Raw genomic sequence first — 22323 nt, forward strand, 5'->3', positions numbered from 1 at the left:
TATATATAATAGTATTTTAAATTTGATATATCTTATGACCATTTACTGAGTATTCTAATTCTTTTTATTATCATATTGCTTTACAAGTAAAGCATATGATTGAACAGCTTATCAAATACTCCCTTATTTTGGATATAGACTTTACCATTATGTCCTCGTTAGATGATTTAGACGTTACGATGTCAATTTCATCTAGAAATGTCATCTACCAAATTTATGTGGAGTAATAAATTATAATGTTATTAGAATCATGCTTTGAGTGTGTTGTATATTCACATCATGTTCAATCCAATCATTTCATATAATCGAAAGTGATATGTGAATGGGGTCATGACAAAACGCATCAAGCATGTATTAAATAATGAAAAGGAGTAGATGACTCGTGGAAAGATACATTTGACCTTATTAAAAGCCAAAATCATTGAACATGACCTAAATATTATAACCAAATTTGATCAGCTAGATTTCTCACAAAAAAATTAAAATGGAGAGGGACGGTGGTGATGATCAAGGTTCGGAGAGAGAGACAAAGTGGGCAGTTCTTTGGGCAGGTTATTAAGTAGTTAGTGCCTCTTACTGTCTAGCTAATCGATCGTTCCCTGAAATGAGGTTTAATGTAGTTACTGAGGATGATACTTAAAGGTGTTGGCAGGTATTTTGCATAGCTTGTTCAAGGTTCGAAGCGATGATAGATTTTAATATTTTATGCGACAGCGGTGTGATTCAGTATCCATTTCTCCTCTTATTGGAACTATTTTGCAGCTTCCAGATTTCTGGCATCCTGTAATCACAAAACAATCATTTCCCTTCGTCCATAGGTCTCACGGAAAAAGATGAGAAGTTTTAGTCAAAAAGGAGAATTAAAATCCAATCAAAAACCATTTTATGGAGAAAATTAGAAGTTGGGCTCACAATACAGAGCCCCTCTAGGAAGTCATGTAATGATTTATCATTTTAATTTTTGTCTGAATCAATAAGAAACTTATGTATATGCAAGAAACCAATAAGCCAAACATTAATACAAGAGATTGAAGTTAATGTACCTCCAGCATCTCATCTGGATCATCATTGTACAGCATGTGAATGAGGCGAGCGACAGAATTTTGCTCCTCCTTGAAATCTTCTTCATCAAGCTGCATGCAGAAGAAGATGAGAAATTAGTAAGCCTTTAAGATAAATTGAACACCAAGTATTACCTAAAGCTGTGAAGAGATGAAGCCTGAAAGGTAAAGATTGCAATTCATAAGGATTTCTGGAAGAAACTTATTAATTAGCAAGGTTGAGACATGAAAGTTTAACCTCATCGTCTTGAGTTCCATCCATATCCTTGATAAGCCCTTTTATTAACTCAAATAATGCCTCAACCTAGAAAAGATAACTACTTTCAGTTAGAATTAATTATTGAAATACATGTTATGTGGTTAAAACTACCTTCTCTGCAGTAGATATGTAGGTATTGTTCTTCATGATGCTTTGAATAATAACCACTGCCATGACTTTCTTTGTGCCATTATCAAGGTGGTCCATGATTCTGGGATAGTTAGTGAGCTTTAATGCTGTATCTATATCGTTGTATTTTTCCACTGGAGCACTTAAAAGGGCAACGATTTGTTTAGTTGCCCTGTTATCCTCAATTTTTGGTTTGCCCGACAGTTTCTTAACACATGCTCCCTAATGATAGATAATAAAAGAGAATTAAATCAATATAGAACCTCAAGTAAAAAAAATGCTGAAATTACAAGAAAAGAAAAGAAAAAACAAAGATCATGAGAAGTGAAATGTGATCAAAATAAGTTGCATGGACTTAAATGCACAGAGCAGTAAATTGGACGACATTCACTAAAAAATGGGATAAATTTTCCTAATATTTTTAAAAGGTTAATAACCTATACATACATAGAGCAGAACCCTCTAATTGAAATTTAACAAATACTCCCTTTTGTAAAATTTAAAGGCATTAAAATCAATGTAAGTACAACCTATGTAAATATATATTAAGGGAACCGGACTTACCAGTACTTGATCCACATAATCAAGACGATCTGGATGTACACGAAGAGTAAATGTAAGAAGTGAGACATATAATGTTATGGCACCAAAAATAGGCATCTCAGGCTGAGAATCAATGACCTGAAGATCAAAAGAAAGTACAACAAAGATCATTACATAAATGATTGACAGAAGAAAACAAACACAAAAAAAACTTAACATCTTAAAATATCTAAAATCCTATCATTCATGTACCAAGTTTCAGTGTATCAAAAGTATTCACATAACAGCCAGGAACATCTAATCAGGTTAGAGTTTTAATAAGAGTGTCAGCTTCCTATAGTTGCGGCCATTTTTGACTGATACGCAATAATTTTAGCTAGTTTAGCTTATATGTCAAAAAATTAAAAAAATTAAAAAGCTGAATAAGGCACAAGATATTTTCTTCCTATATGACAATTCATATTTGTCTTACAGTAGTAATAGAGTTCTACTTCGTTTCAATGTCATCAATTTTAAGTTTGAAATAAATGGGCAATATCAAGTTACTCATAAAACTGATGAAATTTCAGTTTTGTTAGGTGGTGTTAGGTCAGGTTCAAACAGTAATTTTACTCGTCTTAGTTATCTCAGGTATGGGTAACAAATTGCCATCCATTAGATATTCCATCCCTCGACCATCCTCCCCCTTTTCAATATATTTAATATTCATCCAGCAACAAATCCAAAACTTCCACTGAAGCATTCCCTTTGCCTCCATCCATCTGACTCAATTCCCAAAACCTTCATCCTCCACCAAATCTCAATCGGTTCATTCAAACATTTCCATGAACTAGAAGTGCAAATAGTAGGACTCCTGTAGTAACAGCTTTGCTTTTCAAAAAGTTAACATTATCTCAAATTTGATTTGGCAAAAAACGTGAAATAGAAAGCCACATACTTCAATTGAAATTTTCCACGACTTGATGGTTCATACTTAACAATAGAAAACATAGTGTAACACGGCACGAATATCTAGTCAAATCATAGTGCATAGCATGTTATTTTAAAAACAGTATGAAATATTAAAATTCAAGAATAATTTATTATTAACTAAATAATATAAAAATATATTTTAACATAAAAAAGGTAATATGATGTCATATATAAATAATATTATTTCGATGTATTAAATTTATGCATCAAGGCCCATAAATATTTTAGAATTATTATATATTTCACAATAACATTTTAGGAATTCATGATATTGTAAAAGTCAAGTAAAGGCCAATGAAATGTGAGAATAGAGAGGTGAAACAAGAAGGAAAAAAATTACAATCAACCTTAAATGGACATGATTAAGTATCAACTCCTGACATGAATGAAGTAACTGAAATAGTATGAATTTATATCTATCGTCTTTGACCCACAAAATCATCTTGAGAAGTTCTCCTTGATTCAAACCCTTAATTCGTATATTTAATTATTCAGCTATACTAGAAAATGGCTGGCATAGAACAAAATGTTAAATCGAGGAGCAAATGTATAGATATTAGAACTTTTGAACAATCATAACTAACAAAAATATGGGCATAGTATCCATTAATTCTTGAAAAATAATTTTATAATATTTAATTATATTTTTTTTAAGTGCCTCTGTTATAAGTTATATTAGAAAATAATTTATTCTTGTGAGAAGTTATGAGTAATAAATTATTTTTGTAGATTAGGAGTTATTTTCTTTCCTTTTTTATAATTATTTCCTTGTATGGGAATTATTTCATTTCTTATTTTATGTTGTTTTTTTATCTCCAAAATAATTAATATGAAAAGATTAATAGAAGATATTAGGAGTAATATCTTTCCTTTCATATTATTTACTTTCTATTATCTTCTTATTCTAGAATTCATGTACGGTTTATTCATAACCCCTTTCATATCAATGAAATTTTCTCTTTATTTCGTATTATTATGAATTTCAACATGATATCGGAGCTTATTTTCATACCCTAGCTACCAGTCCTCCTTCCAGATCCGCAGGACTCCTATCTGTCATCCTCCGTGCGGGAAGGGAAGGGCACTTGTCTTGATATTTGAAACAATGATTTTTACTTCTTCACCTTCTCTGCCCTTGTCAACCCTAAAAGGAGGCATCATCGCCGATCGCGCTGCATGTGGCATCATGATGTCCATCGTCTCCATCCTGATGCGGGTTTTCAAAACTGAACCTCCTCTCTCTCTCCCTCTCTCTCTCTCTCTCTCTCTCTCTCTCTCTCTCTCTCTCTCTCTCTCTCTCTCTCTCTCTCTCTCTCCAGTGATGGCTATTAGCGGCGGCGAAGATGATCGTCTTATTGTGAGTTTCGGCGAGATGCTGATCGATTTCGTCCTGACAATAGCAGGCATATCGCTCGCTGACGCGTTGGGGGTTCATAAAGGCCTCTTTCATGGGGAAGCTCGGCGATGACGAGTACAGCCGCATGCTCACTGCGATCCTCCGTGAGAACGATGTCTCTGATGAAGGCGTTACTTTTGATGTCTGTGCACACACTGCGCTAGCATGTGTCAACCTCCACTCCGATGGCAAGTGCGAGTTTATGTTATATTATAACTCTCGGGCTGATGTGCTTTTTATGCCAGCTGAGCTCAATCTCGTCCTTATATGTTGAGCGAAAGTCTTCCATTACGAATCTATAAGTTTGATCACAGAGTCATGTAGGTCAACTCATTTAAAGGCTTACCAAGGAATCAGGAATGTTGCTCTCTTATAACCCAAACCTTCGGTTTTCATTGTGTCCTTCTGCATCAAAGGCAAAGAAACAAGTTTTGAGCACTGGGGTCAAGCTGATGTCATTAAAGTTAGTGACATTGAGCTTGAATTTTTAACTGGTAAAGATTCAGTGGAAGATGAAGTGGCTTTGTTGTTGTGGCGCCTACCTTGAAGCTTCTACCGGTCACCCTTGGTGAGAAGGGTTGCAAGTATTACACTAAGGATTTCCGAGGAGCTGGTATGTTTTTGCTAGTTATGGTGCAAATGCAGGGTAAAGAGGAATTGTTTCTAGATACACAAGTCAGCTCACAGTGTTCCAGTCGGAAGTATCCTATTTGCGGAACTCCGCCCGCAGTAGACCCTCCTCCGGAGCTTTTCCTGCAGCAAGTCTTCAACTGAAACTCTTCTTGCAGCAAGTTGTCCTCTAGAATCTTTTCCTGAATCAGGCCCTTCTCCGGATCTTTATTCTGTCACAGACCCTTCACTAGAGTTTTTTTGGAGCAGGCCCTTCTCCAAAATCTTTCCTGCTGCGGACCTTCCTCTAGAGCTCTCCGTACAGCAACCCTCCTTTGAAACTTTTTCCTGCATCATGCCGTCCTCCAAAGTTTTTTTCTGTATCAAGCCCTCCTTCGGAACTTTTCCTGCAGCAGGTCCTCCACCGAAACTCTTTGTGCGCAGCCCTCTTCCGGGGCCATTTCTTGCATCAAGCCCTCCTCCAGAACTTTTTCCTATGTCAAGTCATCCTCCATAACTTTTTTCTATATCAGGCCCTCCTCCGAAGATTTCACTGCAGCAAGCCCTCCACCTGAATTTTTTTTACAGTATATCCTCCTTCAAAGCTTTTTCCTGCAGCGAGGCCTACCTCCTAAGTTTTTTCTGCAGGCTATACCCTACAGTTTTTTTTTCTATTGGTTGTCTATTTCCCTGCAAACTACACTGCATTACCTATAAAAGTCTTTTGTCTACCTACAAACACTGCAAGAACTGCAGTCAAAGACAATCATAATTGTCAACTTCCCTGCAAATTCCCCTGCAACATTACTTGTAGGAATTTTTTGTCTACCTGCAGACACTACAGAAACTGCAGCTGCAGTTGTCTACTTCCCTGCAAACTCTCCTGCAGCAATATCTGTAGGAGTCTTTCGCCTACCTATAGAGACTACAGGAACTGCAGGCAAAGGCAACAACAGTACGAAAAGAAAACTTCAAGTTCTATCTCTCAGGATTTTCTCACCCATTGATATTTTAAATTCAAGTTGAACTTGGTTTTCAACCATGTTTCAACTTGAGGGAGTAGTAGAATTTATATTAGGAAATAATTAATTCTTGTGAGAGGTTATGATGAATTATTTCCTTAGATTAGGAGTTATTTTCTTTCCTGTTTTATATTTATTTCTTTAGATTGGATTTATTTCATGTCCTATTTCAGGCTTTCCTATTTTATGTTGTTTCATTTATCTCCAAAATAATTAATATGAATTGATTGATTGAACATGTTAGAGTTATATCTTTTCTTTCATATTTTTTACTTTTTATTGAATTTCCTATTCTAAGATTCATGTAAAGGTTATTTATAACCAATTTCATATCAATGAAATTTTCACTTTCTTCCGCGTTATTCTGAATTTCAACAGCTTCTTAGGTTTGCATACAACAGAACATATGATAAAATACGACCGTAGAAAGAGACATAATTTTAGGGGAATTTACATACATGCCGCACAATTCTTATGTATCTACAAATCTAACACCTAAACTTTCATATTTATATGCATAACACTCAAAATTTTAATATCACATCAAAAATATCACCATTAATATTTTTTAAAATGTGAAATATATATTTTCATGCATAGGTTTATGACACCAAAGTGCTATAAGTGTATATATCAAACAATAAGAGTTAGATATGTAAATACATATGAATTGTGTGGTATGTAAATTTCCTAAAATAAGAGAACAGTTCTGAGAGATTAATAATTGTTTAAATAACTAAGAACGGACGCACAGAGAAGATGACTAGTGTACAAGCAAACTATTCTGTAGAAAAGTTCATTTTCCCTTTCCTGATAAAAAAAGGGAAAAAAAAGGAGAAACATTCAACTTAAGGATAATAAAGTATAGTCTTCTCATCCAAAAATAACAAACATAAATGAAGAGAGCCAATCAAAGCATTATTTGGTAGTTTAGCATATGACACTTGAGAATTGTAGGGTAAAATGCTACATGTTAAAGGGTAAAAAGTTTCTTAATTCCTACAAATATGTCATGTTATTTCAATAAGATGATAGAACATATAGATTTGCAAGAGAGTCTAGACTACCACTGAAAACATTATCATTATGCTATGCCTAACCACCAGCAAAGCTTTATTATTCATCCAAGCTTTATAAAAACCAATAAACCAGAAGTTTTAAATAATAATAGTAATAATATACCCATGTCACTTACACCATACGTCAGAGCATATAATGAACACTATTTTGCTTAGGTGCTTCTTGCAATGCAAAAAATTCAGGTGTGCTACACTATACTATAAAATACCCGCTATATTGTTCAAAATTATTTACCTTTCCAATGGCGTTGCTCAATTTAGCAAAAGCTTCTACTTGAAGAAATTCTGGTAAAATCTGCACAACTTACGCATGAGAAACCATGATTACAGGCATAAAGTCAAGAAGAGAGTGCATTAGAATCTCACTTCGGTGCTAGAGGTAGCATAATTTGACAATCTATCCATAAGCTGAGATAAGACTGTCATGATGTCCACAGTCGGCTGAGAAGATAAGACAGATGAATCAAGCTTAGAAGAGCATAAATAAAATTTAAAAAAAAGGGACAGGAAATAACTGCCTGAAAAGTTCAATATAAATAAAAAAGCGTAGTGAAATACAGAGGTGGTAAAACTTGACAAAATGAGATACATAAATGAGTACAATTCATAAATAGGATACAATATAGAATAAAAAAAAAATTAATGCAGATTGGACTATGTCAAAATAAAAAAAAAAAGATTAGACTAATAAGCTTGATCTGGTTCCTACCCGAGCTCAAGACTGGATACATGAGTAGATGTTTCATGATGAATTTAGGATTGAGAATAATAATGAAATTGAGGATTTAATGGATGAGGACTTGCCTTGTCAGTACAAAGAGATTTTTTTCAGATATAGACCCACCCTCTAAACTCCATATCACGGGTAAATCATTGCTCAAAATCCACACTCTGACCTAATAAATGAGAATTTTACTTGAAGATTAAAAATTAAACTAAAGTAGTTCCTTTTGTTTTACTTTGATTGAGCTTGGATTAATTCATCAACCCAAGCTTGGCTCGGATTAACATTAGAATGAACATTCAAAGTTTGCTTCATACCAAGATAAGACCTATCCTGCCTAGATCTAGTATTGATTCTCAAGCCACTATCAGACCGCCTAGTTTTGGAGTATAACAAAATAAATGGAAGGAAATGACAAAATGTCATGATTTACCACGTTGCATTCAAGTGAAGAAAAAAAATACTTAAAATGAAATTGATAACCCATTTCGCATTAGGGTTGCATAGAAAATAAGATCAATGAAATTGAAAAATAAAAGAGGACATGAAGGGCGGACCCAAAAAAAAAACAATTTAATGAGTTGTGAAAGGCAACACATAAGACAAAAACAATGCCAAGCAATAATGACTTTTTAATTAATTAAAAGCTGTATTAAACTAGTTGTAACACAACAAACAGCGTCTTAAAAGAACAGCAGATGGGCTAACTTTGCTTTCACAACAGGCCAACAATTAATTCAAGAACCTTGAATATTAACCTTGAAATTAAAGGCTAATTTAGTTTAATTTTCAAAAGTAAAAAAAAAAATCCCTAGTCATGATCGATTTAAATTCAAGCAACCAAAGAGCCATGCCTCAATATAAAACACGAGCATGTACACAGGCATGCATGCTCAAGTGTGTGAGCAGCAACAATTACAAAAGCGCGTATACAGAAACATCCAAAAACAAGAAATATATTACAAATCACACAAAAAACTACCTGAAGTTGTGGGCATGCACCTAATAATGTTTCCAGCGTCTGCAAGTGGTATTCATCCGGAAAAACTTGGATAATACAATCCATCAGATAATGTTGTGCCAATTCATCTTTGCAATTAACTACCTATTGAAAAAAGTTGCAATGCATCTGTATATTGTACCGTAACATCATAAGAATTTAGAATTCAACTATATTGAAAGGCACTGACTTGTTCTAGCACTCTTGGAAGCACGGTATCTTTGTACATATCAAGATCAATGCCGTCAATTTGGCTAAGAACATGGAGATTTTTCCCAACCTAGAAGATAAGAAAACAATCACAGTTTGAATCTCCAAAGTGAAAAAGATTGTGCAGTCTTCATAATGTATTAGAAAGTAATTTTACAAGATCTCGAAGTTCCCTCCTCTCTTTGTCCCGCCTCTCCTTTTCTCGAATAGGTCCCTGCAGGCCATAAATGCCCATTACACGCCTGAATTATATGCATCCTCAAATAATAACCAAAAATATGTGATGGCATAATGCTTCGGGAAACATATACCATATAAGAACTCAACATTAAAGGCATTAAATGCAGCCATGAAGAAACAGTGATGCACATACGATAATGCATACAATGCAAAAGCAATACAGAAACAAACCTGATGTTGCATTCGAACCCATAATTTATTCATTTCTGTGAAGTTCTGAAGCACGAACTCAACAGCGTCAATAAAACTGTCACCATCCCTAACCAAAGCAATTTCTGGAATGAGGTTCAGCAAAAAAAATATAGTTGGTTGATAGTATAATAAGTCAAAGTAGCCAGAAATATGCAGTTAAAAATAAATAACAAAATTATAAGTGACCACACATCCTCAGTAAAACAATAAAGCAAGTTTCCCTTCAAGTTCAAATATGCCTGATAAAGAATGCCTTATAGTCAAGGGTTTAGGTTTATATCATGAAATACACAAAATCTAACTCTCACACAGAATAATACTTTAAACAATTAAATGCCACATCAGAACATGACGCGAAATAAACAAAGTCCATGAAAACTATATTTCAACAGTCTAAGAAAAAATTTGCATAACAATTTAGAATTAAAAAAATATATTTTAATCAAAAATTCACTCTTTAAATGAAAATATGACACTAAATAGGACGCAACGGAAAAAAATGATTCATGTAGCCTACCCCACTTAGTGGGATAAAAGTTTTGTAGTTGTAGTTGTTGTTGTTGCTGTTGAAAATTCACTCTTTAATTGAAAAATCAAAATTGTCCATTTTGACAATATCCAGTCATGTAAAAAGGGTTGATAATGAGTCAAGTTCAAGCAGTTCGGTTAAACTCCAAAAAAAAAATAAAAATAAAAAATCCTACTTGGAATTAAAGTCATTTTGAATTAAGCTGGCTCAACTCAAGATGATTTTAATTTGAGTTGAGTCAAATTAAATTTTGGGTTAACTCAAAGTTTATTTTTAAGTAAATTTGTACAAGAATGTGTAGATTATACTATGCATTATCTTTATATTACAGCATATACATTATATATTATAAAAAATTCATTTTTAGTCATATTTCAAAACAACTCAAACTATTTTTGAGTGAGTCAACAAATTAAACACAAAGTTATTTTTAGTCCAGTACGGAACCGAAAATTGAGTCAAGTCAATTTTGAACTGAGTCAAAGGCAAAGCGAATTTCAAGCTTTCTAATAGCCCGTACAAAAACAAACCAATCAGTATATTAGATAACATAAAGCAAAAAAAATAATTCACCAAATAACAATTAAAACCTCACATCAATACAAAGGCATAACTTCCCCAAAAAAATTGCAATTCCAATTACGTCTTGGAATAAAAAAAAACAACCAAACAGCACTGAAGCAAAGAGGAAAATAATTCAAAACAAAGCAAAAATATCAATGGAATTTGTCTGCATAGGCTCTGACCTCTATTTCTAACCAAGAATATCCTCTATTTATTTAAAAAAACAAAAAACAATGAGATAGAATAAATGGCTCATAAAGAAGGGGTAAAATTCATTGAAATCCAACTTAATAGGAAAGTAAAGTAAAAAACTCGAGCAAAATACTGAAGCCAGAAGAAGTCCCTGAATCGCTAGCTGCAATTAATCATAGAAGATTTCAAATCTCAACTGAGAATATAAATAAAAAACAAATTAGGAGCAAATCATAGCCTTAAACTAAAGGCCTAAGTCACAATGCGAATTAAGGCCATAAACATTAACTAATCAAATGAGTTGACTCAATTCAAAAATCAAGTCAAAAGCTAAAAAGCTGAGTAGCAACCAGATAACCGTGCGTGTGCAGACCGTTTGGCTTAGTAGTTGTGTGCTTTGTCTCCAAACATAAAATCTTAGAGTTCAAAGCCTAGCACATGTGAATGCATATGTGAGCTAACACACACACACACAGAAAATTAAAATAAAATCAAACCAGCTGATTTCAAAGCTTAGATTGTCAATTTGTTCATTTCAATGCACCATCCAATGTTTCAATGTGCATAAAGTCTGAAACTTGGATAAAATCTACCCCACTCGAAAAATTGTGGTTCTAATGAATTGAGCCCTTGATATTCACCAATCAAATCTAGAAATAATTATAATGGTTCGTATGGAATAATCCATGAAACATTGTGCCTATCACGCCAGTGTATAAGAAACATTTGATGCCCGCCACCAATATTCGATACAAACTCATCTAATCAATTCTGATGAAAGACGCATATAGTTGTCTGAGAAACTGATGGAAGTGAATTGTAAAAGTATAGCTGAAAAGAGAAAAATACGAGACAGCCGTGGTTGGTCAACAATATAAAGTCAAAATAAATATATTGAAATTTCCAAGGTATAAGCATTTCACTATAATGCATTGGATGATTTTATGTTGCATTTCCTTTCAATCAACCAATTTCATGAAGGCTTATATAGGAAAGCTTATAACTGAAACAAACCATTTTCCTCTCACAAAGTTCAAATTTAACATATCCATATTCACATTAGCATTAGACTTGTATATAATCAGTAGCATTAACAATCAATTTTTCATGAAATCTTCATGCAAGTTATGCATATATTATGGAAAGCTGTGCAAATTCACTGTGAATAGACTCGTTTGGAAATTCACAAAGATATAACTTTTCTAGGCTGGAACCAAGTGAACGCATTCATGTGCATCTATTTTTAAATGAATTGGATATTATATCCATATGTAATTTCAAATCTCAACAAAAAGCATGTTTTTTAATCAGATATCATATCATATCATCCAAGGCTCATATTAACTTTCAAATTGCTAATCAGTTTGTGGGTGATCAACAATGAAAACTTTGAATTGTGTTCTTATATTTAATCATGGAATTTTCCATGGATCATTGATAGCTAGTTTTCCATAGTTCAAATATAAGAAATCCTAAGAAAATAGTGGATTGTGTGATAAAATATTACTTTAAAGATAACTTTCATTTTGTAATACTTCAAAGACTTTCTTAAGATATCCCAAATGATCATCATTAGGCTTGTTTTATATTTACATATAAAGAATACAATCAAAAAATTTTCAAAATACAATCTACTTTGTAATAATTATCGTTAATAAATAATAATAATAATAATAATAATAATTAAATTAATTAAAAAAATCTAATTACTTAAGTAGGTGTCATTCGAGTGGCACCCACCGCCCTCGAAAGCTTTAACAAGGGATTATCTCTCTCGTCCCTTCACTCCATGCGAGATAGAGAGTGAAAGATAACGAGAAACAGAGAAAGTGCAAGAGACAGCAAAAGCGGGAGCGAAAAAGGGTAAGTGAGCAGAGCCCATGCCCTAATCGAAGAAGAAAAAAGAATAAGAAAAAGGAGGACACGAGCGACTCTTTTGATTGTCGTGAGCAGCAAACAAAGGAAGGAGGCGAGCAATTTTCCCTAACATGGGGCTTCCTTCCATCAGGTGAACAGCAAGAGTCTCTCCCGCGTGTGATGGGCACTCTATAAGCTCCCATCCCTTACATTAACCAATCGAGAGTGAAGAAACGGGAGTCGGTGTGTCGTGTTATTTTCTTTCCACACCCGATAGACTCGAAATGAGCTTCTGAGTTTCCTTCGAGAGAAACTGAAGTCGTGAGCAGCTCCTCTCCATTCGGGCATGAATTCCTGCACTCAAAAGAAGCTCAAAGGAGCTCCTTAAGCTCCTCGCGCAAGAACAACAAACAAGAGCTTTGGGGCATGCATGAGAGAGCAAGTCGAGAGCTTAAAGCATCGAGCAAGTCGAGAGCTTAAAGCATCGTGCATAGAAATAAGGAAGAAAAAAAAAAAGAAAACATGAATTTTCGGCTTTAGGCATGAAATCTAAAATCCTATATTAAGATTTCTATTAAATTGCTTTCTATTTTACTAAATAAATTAATTCCTAATTAATTTTATTGAAACTTTACAAAACCCTAACATTTAATTTCTAGAATTATTTAATGTTTTGACAAGGGGATAAAATTAGTAAAGCATTTTGTTGTGGGAAAGAATTTCAGGTATGGAGTTCAATTTTAAGATTAATTGTAAGTTTTCGTTAAGAAATGTAATGTTAAATTAAAAATTTAACAATCCTAAGATTAAAAATCTAATTAAGTTACTCCTATTACATGCATGCTAAAAGAATTATAGGCAAGTCACTTAATCGAAACAATTAAAATTTAATTCATTTAATTGTACTATATTCTTAACCAGAATAATATATAATTCTATATAAAGTAATCAATAGTGAAGTAATTAATTAAAGTACAAATAAATGTACCTAATAATAATAATAATATAAAATAATAGCCAATTTAAAATTAATATTAAAAAAAGATTATAGAAAGAATAAAAGTTAATCAAAGTTGATGTGATATTATAGGCGAGTCAAACGACTAGTTACTTTTGAGGAACTACATACTGTGCAAGTGGGTAGATATATTTTTATTTTGCAACAGTTCTTTTTATTTATGGAAGCAATTGCAACAGTTTTTACTACTTAGTATTTTTTTTAATACAAAAATTTCAATTTTTTCAAATGTCATAAAAAAGGAAAAAAAATTATGATATATGAATGCATATTTAGAGTCACCCCCATACTGTATTGGCAAGAGAGACAATGTGCTCGTGCGCGTAAAATATAAATGGTTGCCTACCTTTTTGGTGAGTTTTGGAAAAAAAAAATTAAATGTATGCTTTCAGAATAAGTATAAACCCAAACTCATACTTACGGATATTGTAATTGAAATGAATAAAACAAACAAGAAAACTTATTTTCTTATTGTTTTATTATATTGCTTACAGTCTTTTTACTGCTTAATGTATCTTTACAAAATATTTTTAAAATAAAAACTATTGTAATGTAGAAACATTTTACCTACTGAATAGTTTAACTCACACATTTAGCTGCTAAAACTTTTAGAAAAACTTGCTATAGAATAGATGGATCCTAGAGAGTGTGTACAGACGTCGATGAGCTAAGGGTGATAGTATTACATTTTAATTTTTATTTTCTATTAGTTGTAAAAAATTCAAATCTATACGAGCTGCTTGTAAATTAAAATTTTATAAAATAGAATGACTGTTTTGTATTTTTGGATTTGATTTAACTATGAAATTTTTTTTGTATTCTTCCATCCAACCGTCCGTTCCTGCTTTGGTCATTTCAAACTCCCGGACCGGGTCATAACAGAAAATGATTCATAATCTTTTTAAAGATATTCATAATCTTTTTAAAGATAATCAGTGGATAAGTCAACCAAGAAGACGCATCCAACCATTCAAACAATCTATCTTATGCGTTAAAAATAGTTTTCTATCCATCTCCTTCACACATTCATAACTTGATATATACTCCTTTGATTACAATTAGAAAAGATAATAGTTTCAATCATATCCAACATATCATCCGCCCTAGGTGTGGCAAAATCAATAATTGCCAGTAATCACATTACATGCTTCATTGTCCATGCACCAGTGCTAATAACCACTTTCATGTGAGCAAATAATGCAAGAACGACCAAATGTCACATATTGTATCAAATAACCCCATCTTAAACCAAAACATCAACCTATCTTTCATGCATAGCATATTCATTTCAATTAATAGCACAATATAGCAAACTAGCTAATAATGATCCATAAATCAAATCACTAGTGTGTTGCATGCTTCTAAATGATAGTAATTTATCATGAATATCACCAAGACATAAGTCCTCGAAATCAAACACTACTCGACAAACATCATGCATAGTCACATTTTTTGGAAAGATCTTTAAATTTTATAGCCACCAAGAAAATATCAATCATTCTTTACAACTCACATTTGCAAAAGCATATTATTTCAAAATATGTAATTATTTCTTTTGTTCATAATTGTATAAGAATTTTTTGTACATAACATGGGTAATATTATGTTTAATAGAGTAAATAGACTTTAGGATTATCCTTCTCCCATCGATTTTGAACACCCATGCATTAGTCTTCTCGAAGTAGGTCACATCTAGCATATAAATATGATGTGTTGTATTAATAGGTCTATTACTAGTAAATCACACCAAATTTTATCATTATGTATAACAAATTGCATAATAATTTTGTAACACATAAATCATAGGTCTATTTACCCATTCTACCTTATATTTTTGTTGGTGTGGATTAAGTTTCAAATTCATGTGATCAATAATCAATTTAGCTAAAACATTCATACAAATTGCCTTCTTTAAGGATAAGCTTGCAAACTATTTCATCAAGCTTGAAATATACTTCTTTTCCAATTGGATTCAATTTCACATCCAATTTCAAAGTGTTTATCAATGAATCTTCAAATCACTCCTCTCTTCATCAAATTCAGGAGCATCATCCCCTCAACAATTTCATTGTAATTATTGTGAGCAGACATTATGTCAACAGAGAGGAAATTAAACTCATTATCTTCAAACAATACCTCACACGATAAATAAAAAAATAAGGAGGAATTAGAGATTTTTTATATCAAAAATCCTTAAAAAAAAAACACAAAGTAGAGCCCAATCCAACTCTACTAGATAAATCTTGCATTATAGTTCATTTTCCATCCCCAAATTTAAATGCATCAATGAAATATAAAGCTTCAAACTATGGAGAAAATCCCCCATTATGGTAAAAATAAGAAGTTCATATTATTGACAATCATTTGTCAAAAAGGAGAGAGTGACTTGACGACAAAAATCAATAGATGGCTAGAGGTTCCAACAAATGCTAAATGTGAAATTGAGCTTTAGGAAGTGACGACACAGATATTTTAAGAAGTCCATGTTTCGGAGGTCAAGGAAGAAAAATTTATAAACAGTAGTGTGAAGAATCCAAAAACACCAACTCAAAGAATTTAGAGAAATCAAGAATGTCAATTAAAGACTTAAAAAAGGTGGCAACACAAAGAGAAGAGAAGAACTCCAATGAAGAGCCAAGGATGGCAAGAATTAAGAATGATTGAACACACGGAGAATTCAAACATACTAGGGTGGAAAATCTTGAAATACCAAAAACAAGAAGCCAATAATACCATTTTAAAGAAGTTGGGTACATCATCAACTAGAAACTTCTCCAATCTTTAAAAATTTATACAAGCTCTAAAGTCCATAATAAGGAAAATAAGAATAGAGACTATTAATAGGTTCTTTATTCAAAAGTATACTAAAATATTTCTTACTCTTAGCAACAAACACATTAGATTGTGCTCTCCTTTGATAAACAAAACTAGACAGTCTTACCCCAAGTCCAGGCCAATCGACCCAACACAGCCAAGTAAACTTAAACAAGTAGTGGCAGCGGTCAAATGCTGGTGCAATGGTGCTAAAAACTAGCAGTCTTTCATCACATAGCATAGCAACAAACTCATGGCACAAACCCGATGGATTTGCCAAATCACAATTTCAATGATGGAATTGCCCATAACAAGTTTGGGAAAGTTTGAGGATCAAAATTTGGGCAAACAAAGAACAATAATTATAAACCATCATTTTTGTATATCTAAATTTAAGTCGACTCATGAGCTCGGCCTAAAGAGACCAAAGCTAATCCGAAAAGTTTACACAAAAGCTATAAAAGTATGTAGATATGGTTAAATTTTGGGTCAATTTAGTTTGTTATGAGAAAGGGACGGGAGGCTAGCCAGTCACAACAGCAAGTGGCAACAACTCCCTCCACGCGTCCCTAGATCACATGACAATGTTACTAAGCATAATAGATTTCTTTATATCATATTTGTTAATAGTGATGCTACTCTCCTTAAATGCTATAGATGCAATAGAGAGCTTGTTCAATGGGTGAATTACAGAGTGACTTAAAAAATGTCTTTAGTAGACTTAATAACTCTCTTAGTGATTGGGAATTTCAATATCCGCTTAAAATCAAAAGCAAGTTGGAAAACATTCCAAATGGAGTATGATTGAGTGATCTCTTTTCAAGACTTACTCCCAAATCTAAGCACAAAAAGTATTTTTAAGGGCCTTCAATGATTTAAGAGCATGGTAATAATTCATCAAGCGTATTCATAAATCAAAGATAATCTTTATTTCTGATTATAAAGCAATCAATACATCAATTTAGATTCACTCTTTCATTTTAATCTGAATAGTTCTAAATTCTCCACCAACCTTACCTTTAGTTTTTCAAACCCATCCTACAATTAAATTTTACCCAATCACCTATAGTTTAAAAAAATCATGCTTGGCATGCAACATATATTTTTTATCATTCAAAGAAATTATCCATACCCATTACCTAGATAAAAATGAGTTCAAGGCTTATTTTCCCATCAAATATAACACCATAATTTTGTTTTTCAAGGTTATTTTCTCAAATTCATAGAGTTGATGTTTTGACAACTATAAGCTTCATTATCAAACACCCTATACCATCTATTTGATAGTTTCTCACATGTTGAATTTTTGCCTGGTCATATTAACACGGTGATGGGTGATCATCATTTGCTTAGAATCAACTTCATGTTCATGCAAATGAAATTGAATAGTTTCCAAAGTTTCAATTTGCTCATTAAATCGATTTATATCACCATTTGATATAGCTTATTTAGCAATTTAGCAAATTGATTTTGCAAATTTATTTAAATATTATTCCTTCAACAATCTGCTCACAACCATAATCATGAGCCCTGCTTCTAGTTGACATTTCTACACAATTTGACTCTACTATCAACTCTGTCAGTTGTTACTGGATGTTGTTCTAATGCATATGATGATCCGAAAAAAAATGAAGAGGAATGCATCAGTCCAATTGACAGGTTGCATATTGCAATTGCGGTACTTATAAAGTTGTTGGAAGCTCTTCACGGGTATTATAAATATATCATAAGAAGTTACGGAACAAAAACAGAAAAAAAATAAGCAAAAATATGAAAGTCAAGTGAATCCATAGTTTCTTACCCCTCATACTCCGAACCAATGTCAGGCAACTTATCCCTACTGATTTGACAGAGATAACTCCTCAGAAAGAGCCCCCTAACAGGATGTTGTATACCTCGACACATTTCTACAAGGTCTTTAAGGATATCTTTTGCTGGAACTTCTTTTGATTTTATGCATACAGATCCCACTGTGCAGAGGAGATACCTGATAATCAACAATCTTAACTTCATATATATGAATGGGTAAAAAAAAAAATTGCAACAAAACTTGAACATGATAAGGCATAAATTCATAAGCGAACACTAAAATTACGTTAGAACTGAAAAATGAATACCAATGGAATAATGAATAATAAATGTAGGTATGAATTTATAGTAGGCAACAGAAACTTTGCATTTTTTTCCACAACAAACTATGGCAGCTTCAACAACAAAATTAGACTGCCATTTTGATTTCATAGATTTATAGCATTTAAGAAAAGCAATCTAAAATAACCAGTCTCTTAAAAAGCTAGTGAAAAGAAAACATTGAGCGGAATCTGATAGTAAACCATTTATAAAGCTGCTAAATCATTGATGAGTTCATCTCATTAAGCAAATAGTTCCACACAAAAAGATAAGCATAAAAATGATCTTACAGCCTAGGAAGAATGTTCCCAGCATGTTGCACAAGCTCGTACAGATCAATCACAGAGCATCCCCTCCTGGTCTCCTCCTTAAAGAACATCTCCAGCTTCCTCAGTTCATCGAACCCCCTCATATCTTCAAAGCAAGACAATTCTCAGCAATAGTGAAAATTAAAAAAATTTGAAGAAAAAGAAGCATGAAACACAAGGGTTTGAGACATAGCAAAAGAACTTGGGTCACGCACAGAGCTCGTAGTACTTGTGGGGGGAAAGCCTGGAGGTGCGCAGCTCGGATAGCATTTGGGCCGAGTACTTTAGAGCGTCCCGCAGATTGTTCGAATCCTTGAAACAAAACAAAGATAGGAAACAATAAGCAACGCAGGAAGGTAAAAAAAGGGTATAATTGCGATCTATTGGGGTTAGGGTTTGAGAGGGCGCGGACGAGAGCACGGTGCATGTAGAAAGCGTTGTGCTGGAGGCCGGCGATCCCCTCGGCCAGCCATTTGTCCTCATCTTCGCCGCCGGCGTCCGGCAGCATCTTCGGCGGATCGCCGGATAACGCCGCCTGATCTAGCTTTGGTCTTCTTCCTCCTAACCCTTCGGCTATTCCAAGCAGTGAGATTTTGGAGCTCTTTCCCAATCGTCGACAAATTGGAAGAGATATTCAATTCCCTCCACCTTGAATGCGAAGACGATTGGAAAAATTTTTGCAGCAAAGAGAATGGAACGCGCGAGATGGAAATTGGTGTCGAAAGAAAACTGAAGTGTAATTCCCAAAAAAAATCTTCAAAAAGATGAAAAAATATTGCAACAGTACTACGCACTCAAAAATATCGTGCGTAGCCAATAAAATCATGCCACGCGCGATAGGAGAAAAAAATAGCGCAGTAACACGGGGAATGGAATATTCCTCCCCATTCATGTGTTATTGCGTGTTATTCATGTGTTATTGTGTGTTATTCATGTGTTATTGATGTGTTATTGTGTTATTATAACACCAAGAATATTCCTAGAACACAATAACACATGAATAATACACAATAACACATGAATAACACGAAGGGGAATATTCCCCGTGTTACTGCGCCGTTTTTTTCTCTGTCGCGCAGGGTGTCGTGGCGTTATTTTATTGGCTACGCATGTTACTCTGGGTGCGTAGTACTGATGTAATATTTTTTCCAAAAAGATATATTTACACTTTCAGCACATGCTTACAGTTAATTAAATATTAATATTTATGATGGATGCTAGAAATATTTAATGAATTATCATTTTAACATTACTCGCATTAATAACTACTAAAAACACTATATTTTTATGTGAAAAAAAACCGTAAATGAAAAAATGATGGGGCTTGACAGGACTGAAGTATATGTTATGAACTAAATTATAAGTGTAATATGTTATCTTACATATGAGAAAGGGTTACACAATATTTTGAGTTGTAAAGTTGGTGCGTGAATAATCTTGGGTAAGAGATGAGAGGCGGTCGATGATGATCATTGAGGGTCGGTGAGTAATGGTCGGCGACGGAGCGATAGAGCGACGAAGTGTTGTTGGACTTCAGCTCCTTATCAAAGTTTCAAACTTTCTCTTCAATCTTCAAACTCTCTTTATCTTCATGAGATGTGTGATACTCTATTTATAGAGTCACAATTATAATTAATGAATGAATATGAACCACTCTGATCAAACGACCCGGAAAAGCTTCATCGATTGAACGACGTTTGATTTACATTTGAGTATCTTATTGATGTCAGAATTAAGTGATCATAGACTTGTTATATCCGTCTCGTTGGGACACTCAATTTGACAAATGTTCTTTAGATTCTGCATTTGTAAAAAACTTTCGTGGTTTAATGATTTTTAATGATTTGATCTGAGCTTGATTTGACTAAGATTAGACTAATTTTGTTATTATTGAGTCCGCTTTGTCGAGCTGGTCAGTTTTGATTATAAGTTTGTTAAAATTGGACTTTTGGATGACTCTTAATCAAAAACTTTTAGCATTTCTTACTTCAAATATTATCTCGAGATTCACTCAGAATGATGAAAATTTATTATAGCGTATCAATTTATATTATAAATTTATATTTATAATTTTAATGCCAAAAAAATATTCATAAAAATATGTTAAAATATTAAAAAGAATTATTATAATAATTAAATATAATATTACATATTTGAATTTTATGCATATGAATATAAAGTTTTAGAAGTTAGACATGTAAAGGTATAAAAATATTGTAGTACACAGAAAAAACAAATAAATTTCTTTAGAGGGATGAGGTGAGCAAGAGCCCCGCCACCCACACCACGAGCAACATAAGTGTAAAGTATATTGATATCTTTTAAAATGGTTGATTGTTTGAGAACAATTTGTGTTATGCTAGCTAAGTATCTTGTTTTCAATTCATTTGCCCTTTTTTTTTTATTTATTTATTATTATTTTTTTTTTGCTTGATATATAAACTAGTAGAGCATAAATTTATTTGTATTTGTCTCTTTTTTTACTATATATATATATATATATATATTGATGCGTGCTAGAAAACTAACGGCGATAGACTAACAAACTATCGTCTTAGCGCTATAGAAAATCCGTTAGGGAAAAACCACAGGGTCTGACCCAATTACGAAAATTCACTATTAATTAAGGATTACAGAAATTCATTATCTCACACACGTTAAAAGGTAACTATATTTTTTTTAGATTACAATGTCGGCTGACAGCGTCTGGTTGGTTGTGATTGATGACGGTAGGTGGAGTTTGACGACGGTCGGCGAGGGTAATGACGGGCGGCAGTGGTAGACGACGGTCGACGGTGGTCGTCTGAGGTTGGCGGTGGTTGTCGGCAATTGGCGGCGGGCGACGACGGAGGTCGGCGGCTGTCAAGTGCGGTCGGCGGGGGGAGGTCGGCGGTCGTTGACGATAATCAGCGGTGATGTTGAGCTGCAATTTCTCCTTAAGATCTAAGGTTCTCTCTAGATTTCCCCTCCCTGATGAGAGGGATGAGGCTCTAGTTATAGTGTTATGGGTGCAATTAATGCAGGAATATAAACCATTTTGATCGGACGGTCCGAGAGCATACCTCGATCATACGACGTTTAATAGACAATTGAGTACCTTAATGATGTCAGAATTGAGTGATCTTGGGCTCGTTAAATTCGTCTTGTCGAACCGCTCAATTTGAGAATAAATTTGTTATATTTGATAGTCGTTTGACTTTCCAAATGTATTCATAAATCTTCTAATTTTGGCTTAATGAATTGATATGGGCTTGATTTGACTTGGATTTGGCTAGTTTTCATATCATTATGTCAGTCTCATTGAACATGTCGGTTTGACTATAAGCTTACTGAAATCAGAACTCTGGATGACTTTTTATCATGATTTGAATATTTTTTGCTTAAAATATTATATCGAGATTTGTGTTCGATGATGAAAATTTATTGGCGATGTATCACATATATATAGATATATATATATATATGTATATATATA

The 22323-nt window shown here is 33.4% G+C and overlaps 1 protein-coding gene and 1 pseudogene across 2 annotated transcripts in view; one reads left to right on the forward strand and one right to left on the reverse strand.

The window, feature by feature from the left end:
- The window catches only part of LOC110023524 (vacuolar protein sorting-associated protein 35B-like), a 40608-nt gene extending 21015 nt beyond the window's left edge, over window positions 1-19593 (reverse strand). Inside the window, exons 1-14 of one of the 2 annotated variants that reach the window (XM_020722991.1) lie at window positions 19261-19593; window positions 19064-19160; window positions 18831-18954; window positions 18212-18397; window positions 9416-9503; window positions 9162-9218; window positions 8985-9074; window positions 8777-8899; window positions 7437-7511; window positions 7306-7365; window positions 2014-2130; window positions 1432-1671; window positions 1300-1365; window positions 1044-1133 (exon numbers count right to left, since the gene is read on the reverse strand). In XM_020722991.1, coding sequence (XP_020578650.1) covers window positions 1044-1133; window positions 1300-1365; window positions 1432-1671; window positions 2014-2130; window positions 7306-7365; window positions 7437-7511; window positions 8777-8899; window positions 8985-9074; window positions 9162-9218; window positions 9416-9503; window positions 18212-18397; window positions 18831-18954; window positions 19064-19160; window positions 19261-19356 — 1509 coding nt within the window. In that variant the 5' untranslated portion in view covers window positions 19357-19593. Of the gene's footprint in view, window positions 1-1043; window positions 1134-1299; window positions 1366-1431; window positions 1672-2013; window positions 2131-7305; window positions 7366-7436; window positions 7512-8776; window positions 8900-8984; window positions 9075-9161; window positions 9219-9415; window positions 9520-18211; window positions 18398-18830; window positions 18955-19063; window positions 19161-19260 lie in introns of those variants that run through there. The other variant, XM_020722992.1, reaches the window with a different exon arrangement.
- Window positions 4244-5950, forward strand: LOC110023526 (annotated as a pseudogene).
- Window positions 19594-22323: the final 2730 nt, after the last annotated feature.

Source organism: Phalaenopsis equestris, unplaced genomic scaffold (assembly GCF_001263595.1).
Source record: "Phalaenopsis equestris unplaced genomic scaffold, ASM126359v1 Scaffold000224, whole genome shotgun sequence".
Taxonomy (NCBI): Eukaryota; Viridiplantae; Streptophyta; class Magnoliopsida; order Asparagales; family Orchidaceae; genus Phalaenopsis; species Phalaenopsis equestris.